Source organism: Ranitomeya variabilis, chromosome 2 (assembly GCF_051348905.1).
Source record: "Ranitomeya variabilis isolate aRanVar5 chromosome 2, aRanVar5.hap1, whole genome shotgun sequence".
Classification (NCBI taxonomy): Eukaryota; Metazoa; Chordata; class Amphibia; order Anura; family Dendrobatidae; genus Ranitomeya; species Ranitomeya variabilis.
In genome coordinates, this window is record NC_135233.1 from 681543885 (window position 1) to 681555973 (window position 12089).

At 39.3% G+C, this 12089-nt stretch overlaps 1 protein-coding gene across 7 annotated transcripts in view; it reads right to left on the minus strand.

Annotated features, from left to right (window-relative positions):
• EYA4 (EYA transcriptional coactivator and phosphatase 4) overlaps positions 1–12089 on the minus strand; it is a 533493-nt gene that overhangs the window by 17621 nt on the left and 503783 nt on the right. For all 7 annotated transcript variants that reach the window (XM_077289339.1, XM_077289336.1, XM_077289340.1 and 4 more), the window contains 3 exons: positions 8914–9074; positions 6436–6550; positions 513–634 (listed from right to left, as the gene is read on the minus strand). In XM_077289339.1, coding sequence (XP_077145454.1) covers positions 513–634; positions 6436–6550; positions 8914–9074 — 398 coding nt within the window. The remainder of the gene's footprint in view (positions 1–512; positions 635–6435; positions 6551–8913; positions 9075–12089) is intronic.

A 12089-nucleotide genomic window follows, 5' to 3' on the forward strand; every position in this document is an offset into this window, starting at 1 on the left:
ATGCTTCTCCATCAGCAGCCATTTTGAGAACAGAAGAACTGTACAGTCCGTGAGGAAGACTGGAGTAACAAGTGCAATAGGACATCCTGTAATGGTTGTATAATAGTAAGTGCCGCCAAACGAGATAGCCAACAAATCTGTTAAAATAAAGATAACCACTTAAAAATGTCAGAGGTAACTTCACATGCTACTCTGATGCTCAGTCTGGAAGGTACAATGATGATATTCAGTCTCCATGACTAGAATTTTATGATATCTGTAACATGTCATTAAAGTCAATAGAAATACAACACTTTTAAGAATTTGCATAAGGTCAGTTATATTAAAATCTTCTGATTGGGTGTGCATTAGATTCGGAGAAAAATATGTGAATCAAATTGCAATGCCAGAAAATATAAAGAGGATTGTGTATACAGAAACAGAGTTTTTCTAGCAAGTATTCACATTCTACATATAATATATTGAAAGTCCCATTCTCTGTAGCATATTTCATGTAAAATTGAAACTCTTACCTATTTTCGTCGCACTATAGATGTTTTCAATTGGAAATACTCCTCCTAGACTATACAGCAAGACTTTGGAAAGTGCTGGAATAAGTTGTGTTGTTGTCACCAAGACATTTACACTATTACTTCTGTTGGGAAAAAAACAAGATAGAAATAAAGATAATATTGAACATGAGGGTCTACTGATTCATTATTTAACACTGGACATAGTAAAATAAAGCTTTAAAGCAGATCTATAATCAAATGATGTTTTATGTATTAGCAACATGCTGTTGGGCAAGAATTACGAAGGGTGCTTTCACATCGCGTTGTGTCTAGTGTTGAGCGATACCTTCCAATACTCAAAGGTATCGGTATCGGATGGGATCGGCCGATATCCAAAAAATATCGGATATCGCTGATACCGATACCCGATACCAATGCAAGTCAATGGGAAACAAGTATCGGAAGCTATCCTGGATGGTTCCCAGGGTCTGAAGGAGAGGAAACTCTCCTTCAGGCCCTGGGATCCATATTCATGTAAAAAATAAAGAATTAAAATAAAAAATATGGATATACTCACCCCTCCGGCGGCACCTGGACCTTAGCGATGTAACCGGCAGCCTCCGTTCCTAAGAATGAGGAGTTTAGGACCTTCGATGATGTTGCGACTTGTGATTGGTCGCGTGACCGCTCATGTGACCGCTCACTTGACCAATCACAAGCCGCGACGTCATCGCAGGTCCTAAACTCCTCATTCTTAGGAACGGAGGCTGCCGGTTACATCGGTAAGGTCCAGGTGCCGCCGGAGGGGTGCGTATATCCATATTTTTATTTTATTTTTATTTTTTTTACATGAATATGGATCCCAGCGCCTGAAGGAGAGTCTCCTCTCCTCCAGACCCTAGGAAACATACACTGGGAACTTCCGATTCCGATTTCCGATATCACAAAAATATCGGAACTCGGTATTGGAATTCTGATACAGCAAATATTGGCCGATACCCGATACTTGCGGTATCGGACTGCTCAACACTAGTTGTGTCCCCATTGGCCATTGGACATGACTCCAAAATCCCCCACAAAATAGGGTCCAGAAGTATGCGCCAACGGGGCCAATAGACTATGATGGTGACGGCAAAGCAAACATGAGCTCTGTTATGCACTTTTTCCTGGAGTGTACTCCTACAGTAGGTGCAAACTCAAACATAGCACACTGAGTCTGAGTGTCCACCTTCTGTAGGTATACACTCTAGAAAACAATGCAGACAGCAGAGGAGCCCACCACCATTGCAGGCCCAGTGGGTGCATACGTCCAGACTCCGTTTTGCGGGATTTCAGATGTATTCCCCGACGGGGACACAGAATGCAATGTGAAATCACTGTAACCCATTCATTAAAATGGAAAAATAATATTCTGCCATTTTTCTCATCGAAAATGTCAGACACTTAATAGAACACAGTTAATGCATATAGTGTTTTTATGAAGGAGTGCTTCCCCACTTCTCTTAAACTGCTCCCAACCCTCAGGGCATAAATTGACTCAAACTATGGGACCGGTGTAGTTTTGTTCTGTCCTATTAATCAAAAGAATATTTTTGACTGTTTTGTCAATTAGGAAAGCAGACTCGACGTTTCATGTATAAATGTAAAGTCTTGAACTTGGGCAGAGGAAATAAAACGCACAATTATGTACTAAATGCTAAATCTATGGATAAACCTGAAGTTAAAAATTACTTGGGTATATGGGCAAACTCAACCTTAGAAATGAGTGATTAAAAGAGGCATAGATGGTCATTACAATAATATACCTGATCTTATTACAATGTACAAATATAAGGATGGAGAGAACAGAGATCTTTTTACATCTAGGTATGCAACAATAAAAAGAGGGCATCCTATACCTCTAGAAGAAAGAAATATTAATCATCATCATTATGGTTGGTGTTTCTTTACTGTCCAAGCAAAGAAACTATGGAACTCTATCACATGATGTTGTAATGGTTCATGCATTAAAAAAGTTCAAGGAGAACCTGGTTACTTTTCTTGAAAAATATAATACTACAAGATATATGTACAAGATTCTGTGATGTAAGGTTAATCCAGGGAACTAGTCTGATTGCAATATGGGGATGCGGGATCCAATTCTTTCCCTAATTTGGGATAGTTAGCATCTGCTTAATGGGTTTTTGCCTTCCTCTGAATCAATATGTTTGGTTATAGGATTAACGCGACTTATGTCTTCTTCTAACTTTATAACTTTGAAATTATGAACTATAACTCAAGGTGCCACTGCCACCTTTGCTGCCATTACCAATGCCCCTACCACCATGGCTGACAGAGCAAACAATCGAACTGGGTGTTTGAATTATGTCCTCAGTCTCTACAGTACCAATACAATTTCAGTAGAAAAGCTGCCTCTTCATCTAATTCAGGAAATCAACTGGAAGAAGTTGTGAATGATATATATCTTTCTTAGTCCTTGGAATGCTTTTCTTTGGGAAGGAAGGGTCAGAAAGAGGCGAATTTGAAAGTTCACAAGGTAAAACGCTAACTGTTACAGGAGGACGACCATTCAGAACACTTTCTTCAACTGATGGTGTCACTGTCAGAGGAAATATAATTTAGCTAATGAGTCAAGTGAAGTGCCACATATTCCATAACACCTTTGCCAAAAAGGAGGTAAAAAAATCCTAGTTAGGTAGGTACACAAGCAGAGAACAAAATCTATTGCATGGCATGTACAGTGGGTGATCAAACTCTGCAAGAAAAACAAGTGTGCATAAATAGATAAACATAATTAAAGTCTAGATTTAAAAGAGAAAAAAATTATATTTTATTAATGAAATTCAACCTCATTCCAATAAAGGGCAGAGCAAGAAATACTAGGTTGCTAAGAAAAAGTACAGTAAATAACATTTAACAGCAGGCCAAAGTATATGTATGGTATGTGTGGGAATAGTAAAATAGGTGTTCGAAAGTAGACATGCATAGTACAATATCAAAATCTTTTTACATTCTGTTTCTATTTTTTTTTAGCATAATTCAATAACCTTCTCAAAAATGACATATTTACTAGGTAGGTACATGTTAAAAAAAGCTAGCACCTAAAAATATAATTTTACAGATGCTATAAGGAATTATGGATACTATAATCGGTAATGAAACATTAATCCAGGGAACTAGACTGATTGTCATATGTGGAGTTGATAACATTTTTCTTTCTAATAAGATGCTATTACTATCTGCGTCATAGAGATTTGCTCTTCCTCTGGATCAACAATATTGGGTTATGGATTGAACTTCATAGGTTGTATTTTCTTTCAACCTGAACATCATAAAACTTTTATAAAGGTGCTGTATTGGTGTGGCATGTACAACTTGACTCATAATAGAGGTTTGCAAAAAAAAAAATGTTTGCACCACTCAAACCTTGTGAGATAGACGGTAGCAGTTAACTATCTGGATTTTAGGGGGATTTTCTTTTGCATTTATAAAAATTGCACAGGAAATGCAAAAACTCAGTGCAGTTACTTGTGACAATTAAGCACATCTTCTCTGACTGACACCTATTTCAGATGTATTTTTCTGACAAGATATTATGTTGATTTGCTACTGCTTCCCAGTGCATTAATAATGAAGAAAAAGCTGTGTAATTCACACTATTCTAAAATCATGCTTCTGTGACAGAAGCAATCTTCTGCAGGGAGTCCCTGATGAAGGCACGCCACTGAAACGCGCGTAGGGGTTGTGGCGCCATTGCTGACTACAGGTATACTATTTATAAGATCTCTGGCAGCACTATTTATATAATTAATATTAGTACTTTTGCTTCTTTTTCCAATATGTGGAAGTTCTATGCACGTTTCCAGTTGACTCAGTATTAATAGGTCTGCAAATGGTTTAATACAAGTTTGTGTTATCATTTATATTTATTGACAAGCTGCTTGTGCCGCCATTATTATGTCTACTTCCTGCTATGCTGTGGTGCCAAAAATAACTTTTGGCTCGCTACTGAGCATACTTGCCCACATGCTTTTTTATTGATTTTACCATTGTTGTTACGTCTCAATAAAGATTTTATTTGCAAATATGATTTCTGTGTGCACCCCTTTCTCTATATGCTCTAATCATTTACGGCGCTGAATTGTTACATTTCAGCAGTCCTGCCTTTTTGATGTCTATTTATGTTCTTCTATTCGATTTATAAATATATATATATATATATATATATATATATATATATATATATATATATATATGCAAAGCTAATGAAGTGGGATACCTCACAGTCCCCCACATAATCACCATCACAATAATGGTATGTACAATATAATAGGACTAAATAAGGACTATATAGGACATAACTGCATATGATATGAAATACATGCTAGAGAAAACACAGTCAAAAAAGTCCAGTATACAAAATATAAACTTTATTAGATAAAAAACATAAAAGGTAGGAATAAGGTGCTAAACAACAGTGCAAAAAGATCTCCGTGCGCATCCACAGCACGATAACATGAAACGGGGGGAAGGCAGCCCTATATCACAACACCCATATCATATAATGGTAAATAATCCTATATAGTATGTGTAATCATACGGAGTATGCATAAAGAACAGTTCCTGTATCTATAGTTAGAGGCACAAATCTTAACCAGGGGGAGACGGGGGGTGGCACGTCCTTTCATCCCAGGCTACAGTTCCACGCGGTATGTATATATTCACAGCAACGGTTCTCATACGTTTATACTGGTTAAGATTTGTGCCTCTAACTATAGATACAGGAACTGTTCTTTATGCATACTCCGTATGATTACACATACTATATAGGATTATTTACCATTATATGATATGGGTGTTGTGATATAGGGCTGCCTTCCCCCCGTTTCATGTTATCGTGCTGTGGATGCGCACGGAGATCTTTTTGCACTGTTGTTTAGCACCTTATTCCTACCTTTTATGTTTTTTATCTAATAAAGTTTATATTTTGTATACTGGACTTTTTTGACTGTGTTTTCTCTAGCATGTATATATATATATATATAGTTTTTTGGCACTGTGTAGGGGCTAAATTCTGTTTCAGTGGTCTTAATTCTAGATTATGGGGTGGCATAATGTAGGCTAACCGGACCCTTCTAGTCTTCATTCCAGGTATGCTAACATCTCAGCATTACAGTGATTTGGTTATGGAATCAGTGAAATGGCCATTTCATCAAAGTGTCCCAGAAGCCGGTTTTCAACATGACAATGTCAGACAGTTTGTAGCTCATGCTTCTGTTGGCAGCTAATGTGGCTTAAACAAGTTACCATGACCAGTAAGGTCTCTGAACTTATCTCCCATTGTGTACATCTATGGCAATATTGGTTAGCTGCGAGCAGCAGATCTTGATGACTTGTATGCCCAAGTGCATTCAAAGTGGTAGAATATTCCTCAAACTACCATTAAAAACCTAATTGATAGCATCCCTAGGCATGTAATTTTACGTCATTGTGCTTGTGGTGCTCACGGTTGATACTGTTTTGAGATGTTTTGAAAGTTTTATTTCTATTTTCCATTTGCATATCATTAGCATGTCTATTGATCCTGTAATTTCCCAAACCCCATTATTTTTCCTACTTAATGTTGCAATTTTAATGCTAAGGAGTGAATGGACCTGACCAGGAACAAAATCCCTAAGTCAGTTCTTCTTTGTATATGTGAATTGAACATTGTACAGTGTGGAATAGCTGTTAAGGTCTGCTGGTGACACCTTCTCAGGCCACATTTGGACACAAAGATTATGCGCAGCAATGGAGTGAGAACACTGCCTACTATTGTATACTTTGACCACATTTGTATCTGCTTTAAATTAGGTTGGCAAAGAAATGAATTACAACAACAAGTCTAAAGTGACATTATAACTGTACATTTAGTGATGAAATATAAGCATACATTTCGGCTTACCTTGTGCTAATGAGTGATAGTGATTTAAGTGCATTTGAGAGCCAGGAGTCTGTCAGGACTTCAAGATCTGCTCGCAATTGAAGCCAGGCTTCTCTCTTAGCTGGGCCAAAAAGTCCTTCAGCACAAACAGGCAGGAAATCATAGATTAAGTACTGCTTTCATGGAAATGTGAAATGTTTTCTTCCATTAAATGTTCCCCCAATTTTTTACAAAATGATATAGAACCTCTCATTATAGGAAAGTTACTGATTTATTATATGCAAAAGTCTATAACTGAATGATACCTTTGTGCAATACAAACCAGAATGCAAAGCAACCAGTTATATGATCAAAAGGAGAACTCTCAATGCAATATTAATTTCATTATGTAATAAGAGTATTGTGTTTAGTAGGATCCGACCAATTATTGACAGCCCATGTTTTTATTTTAAATTGATAGGTCTACTATTTACTTTACTCTCAGTAGCTCTAACCTGGACGTATTTTAACATTGTTCTACCATGTAATGAACGTCATTGTTTGCTCAGATTGCCATGGGCCTAATGTAATGACAGGACCCAGTATGCACCCAGATTTTCCTGGAGCTGACATTTTCCCAGCTACAACAATGTTTTCACTATATAACTATCAAAAGTCCCAATTTTGCAGGGACAATCCTGCATATTGGGCTACAATAATGGTGGGTTTTTGCAAATTGATGTCCAAAAGTAAGCATTTCAGGAAAAGTTCTGCCAATTCTTTGATACAGGGCTTAAAATATCCAGAATTTTGCATTTCAATGGTTAGTAAATATGACAATATATGTCTAGTAGTCAAAATGTGGGTAACACACTGGGCAAACAATCCTCAACTGCATCTTTTTCTATGACATGGCTGGAAATGGTCAGGTAGTTTAAGAACTGTTGGACTGTTGTTTGTAGCATTATTAACTTATTATGTAAGCATCTCCATCTTGCTTTATCATAGAGACATTGCTATGTCTGTGTCTGTTTACTTCTATTATATGCAATATCTTTTATACCGTTATTAATACTGTTTAGAATTTCGTACATTTTGATTAACTGCTTCAAGTATTGTTAACTTTCACCCAGACGCACTGCCCATGTGCGCTGCCGCGGTCTCGCGCCTGACGCGATGTCCGGTTACCGTGGTCACCAGGGAGATGACGATGTTCCTCTCTCTGGTTACACACGATGCGGGATGACAGCGTCGGCTGCTGGGAAGCATGGTATCTCAGTGTAAGTGCGCCAATTGGTGTATTTGTTATTACCATATATTTCCTAGAACGAGGTGGTTCCATGTGATTTCACAGGACCAACCTCATTGGTCTAATTTCAAAGGTCCTTCTGTATGCAGCTATTGCTTTTACTACTCACATGACTACACCATGTGACTATAGACGAGCATTGCCATTGGTGTAATATCTGAAAGGTCCTTGAATACATGTTAGTGGCTAAGTAATTCCAAAGCTTCCATTGGCTAAATGCGATCTGTGAAGCCCGCCTCTGGAAATATGATGGTTGTGACATTGGTCTTTTATTAAGTCTTAATTGTATGCACTATATAGGGAACTTCTTTTACTGCACTAGCCACGCCTCCTGATGAAGCTAATCGGGCAAAACGCGCGTCGAGGTGCCTGGCAGCACGGCAGCAGGAGATACCCACCCTCTACAGATCAACCATGGTATAGCAAGATAATATGTAAAATACTATTTCTATTAATCCCTTTGGGCTAGAGTATGAGCAAGGTATACCATTCCTTTGCCATTTCCTTTTACCAAATAGCTTTTTCTACTATATTCTGCTGATTAATATATGGTATATAATTCTAGTTCATTTATACCTAGCCCAAATCCCTATACCTAGTTTGTAATGACCTAATTGCCATGATTGTTTCTATTTATAGTTATGGAATCTCAGATTGAGGCCTTTATACAATATAGAATCTAGCATGGTGTGGATCTCATCCTGCAGTTTGCTGCTTTGGTTGTTATTTTTTGTTTCTGTCTTTGTTCATCTTGTGTGATTCTCACATATTTATTGGTAATATAACATTATTGTTCGAAATACTTAAATAAAGTTTATTATCTTTTCAAACTTAGTTGCTTCCGTCATGCTATATAGTCCTAGTTATATAAATACGAAACTTTGCAAATTTGGACTGTAAGCACTATAGGTTTAAAAGTTTAAGAACTGTTGTAAATAGACAATTAGAAGTAGTTTGTTCTGTAAAATATATTGTAGTGATAGAAAAAAATATATTTGCGTTAATATGAAGGCCACATTACTGCTTAATTAAGAATTATTGTGATCTTAGCTAAAGTGGGAACAAAATTGTTGTGTCAAATTGTCTAACTTTCTCATAAGTACAATACAATAAACTACTAAGTAACAGTTTACAGTATATACACTCCCTGCAGAAATATATGTGGATAAGTAGACATGTTGGTGTGATCCAAATAATAACATGTAAGCTACCTCCTACATTGTTCTTGTAAGTATTGTACAGCTCTTTTACTCGTCTGTATCGGAAAGCCAACTTTCTCATCCAATCTACACCACCTCTAACACCAGTCGGCAAGCAGAGCGTTGTACTACTTGATGCTGCCCGGAAGCCGTCAGTGGCAAAACTGTAAGAACTGGAAAAGAAAAAAATATTTAAAATATGTAAAGGTAAAATTCACAAATATAGATAGCTATTTGATCACTACTGAGTAGTGTTGAGCATTCCGATGCTGCAAGTATCGGGTATCGGCCGATACTTGCTGTATCGGAATTTCCGATACCGAGATCCGATATTTTTGTAATATCGGATATCGGTATCGAAACAACATTAATGTAAAAAGGTGTAAAAGAAAGAATTAAAATAAAAAAAATCGCTATACTCACCTGTCCGACGCAGCCGGGACCTCAGCGAAGGAACCGGCAGCGTTGTTTGTTTAAAATTCGCGCTTTTACTTGCTTACGTGAATTCCCGGCTTCTGATTGGTCAGGGCGGCCATGTTGCCGGGACGCGGACCAATCACAGCAAGCCGTGACGAAATTACGTCACGGCTTGCTGTGATTGGTCCGCGTCACGGCAACATGGCCGCCATTAACCAATCACAAGCCGTGACGTCACGGGAGGCTGGACACGCGCTTATTTTGAAAAGCGCGCGTGTCCAGCCTCCCGTGACGTCACGGCTTGTGATTGGTCACGGCGCCATATTGCCGGGATGCGGACCAATCACAGCAAGCCGTGACGAAATTACGTCACGGCTTGCTGTGATTGGTCCGCGTCCCAGGAACATGGACGCCATTAACCAATCACAAGCCGTGACGTCACGGGAGGCTGGACACGCGCTTATTTTGAAAAGCGCGCGTGTCCAGCCTCCCGTGACGTCACGGCTTGTGATTGGTCACGGCGCCATATTGCCGGGATGCGGACCAATCACAGCAAGCCGTGACGAAATTACGTCACGGCTTGCTGTGATTGCTCCGCGTCCCAGGAACATGGACGCCATTAACCAATCACAAGCCGTGACGTCACGGGAGGCTGGACACGCGCTTATTTTGAAAAGCGCGCGTGTCCAGCCTCCCGTGACGTCACGGCTTGTGATTGGTCACGGCGCCATATTGCCGGGACGCGGACCAATCACAGCAAGCCGTGACGTAATTTCGTCACGGCTTGCTGTGATTGGTCCGAGTCCCGGCAACATGGCCGCCCTGACCAATCAGAAGCCGGAAATTCACGTAAGCAAGTAAAAGCGCGAATTTTAAAGAAACAACGCTGCCGCTTACAATCGCCGAGGTCCCGGCTGCGTCGGACAGGTGAGTATAGCGATATTTTTTATTTTAATTCTTTATTTTACACATTTATATGGTTCCCAGGGCCTGAAGGAGAGTTTCCTCTCCTTCAGACCCTGAGAACCATCAGGGATACCGTCCGATACCTGAGTCCCATTGACTTGTATTGGTATCGGGTATCGGTATCGGATTGGATCCGATATTTTGCCGGTATCGGCCGATACTTTCCGATACCGATACTTTCAAGTATCGGACGGTATCGCTCAACACTACTACTGAGGTATTACTAAATTATATTCTGTATATAATAATAATTTATCGGAATGCAGCAGGAGTATTACATACAGTACATGATGTTATCATCTAAAAGGATGGAAAGATAGAAACCATTGCATGGACCAGGATTACTTTATAAATGCTTGTCATAAGAAGTGAATTAATAGGTTTTAATACACACATTGAAAACTAGAGAATGAGAAGTGACTGTCTCCAAAAAAAAGAAAAAAACCCCAAACATATGAAATTTCCTAAATGGAAGAGTAGACATGAGAGGATCAGGCAAAATTTGAATTCTGTTCGTATGAAATTTGCACATTTAAAGTGCTTATTATGTTGTAAAATCTCTCCACTACTCACTGCCACTAATTAGGTCCTCTTCGCATCTTCGGATTAGCGTAGGCAGCAGTGAATCTTCAGGCCGAAGCTTCTGAGTTTACTTGGCCCAGGAGGTTTCTGCACATGTGCCCAGATAGATTGTAGTGCATGAGGTGACATCATAAGCCTTTACGTGGGCCACAATCTTTGAGGGCACATTAAGAGAACTTTCTAGGGCCTAGCAAATCTTGAAACCTTGGTCTGGCGACAGAGGTCAAGGGATTTCACCACTGCCGGTATCAATCCGAAGATGCGACGAGAACCAGATGGGTGGCAGTGAGGAGCAAATGATTAGGAGTGGTGATTATAAGGATTTTTTTATATATATATTTTGAAGGCCTTTTGTGGGTCACAAAAGTGGCCAACACTTTGCTGAATCTGCACAGAAGCAAAAAGTGAAGTGTTAAAATAGAAATGAGTGAATAAGAGAACACGGTCATTTATTGTGTTTTAACAGGAGCATGAAAAGAAGCAGCAAAAACTTGGAACAGGCAAAGACGTAGATCAGAAAGTGACAGACAGATTTGTGATACCATGAGAATTAAAGATTTGACTAAAAGAAGCCCTGCCATTATAATTTTTTTTAATAAATCTGTGTACATGTGTATGTAATGTAGTGTGTGTGTATTTATATACTCATCTACCGCTGCCTTCTCCGGTGCCCAGTGGTGTTGTATTCCTCTTCTCAGTGACATCTCCAATCTTCAGACTCTGCCCGTCATGCTGTGCTCTACATTACTTTTACAACGCAAGCCTATGGAGCATTAGAGCGAGGCTACATAGGCTTTCATTTCTAAAGAGACGTCCAGCTCAAGTCAGATCTAGTGATGAGCGAATAGCATTGTTACTCGGGTCTCCCTCGAGCATGCTCCAGTGATCTCCGAATATTTGTTATTGCTCAGAGATTTAGTTTTCGTCGCCTCAGCTGCATGATTTACGGCTGCTAGACAAGCTGAATACATGTGAGGAATGTCTGTTTGTTAGGGAATTCCCACATGTATTCAGGCTGTCCAGCAGCCGTAAATCATGCAGCTAAGGCGACCGACGAAAACTAAATCTCCGTGCACTAACAAATACTTGGAGATCACCCGAGCGTGCTCAGGGAGACCTGAGCAACCATGCTATTCGCTCATCACTAATCAGATCGTCTGAAGAATGGTGACATCACTGAAAAGAGCAGTGAACCAATGCAGGATCCCAGAGAAGGTGGTGGT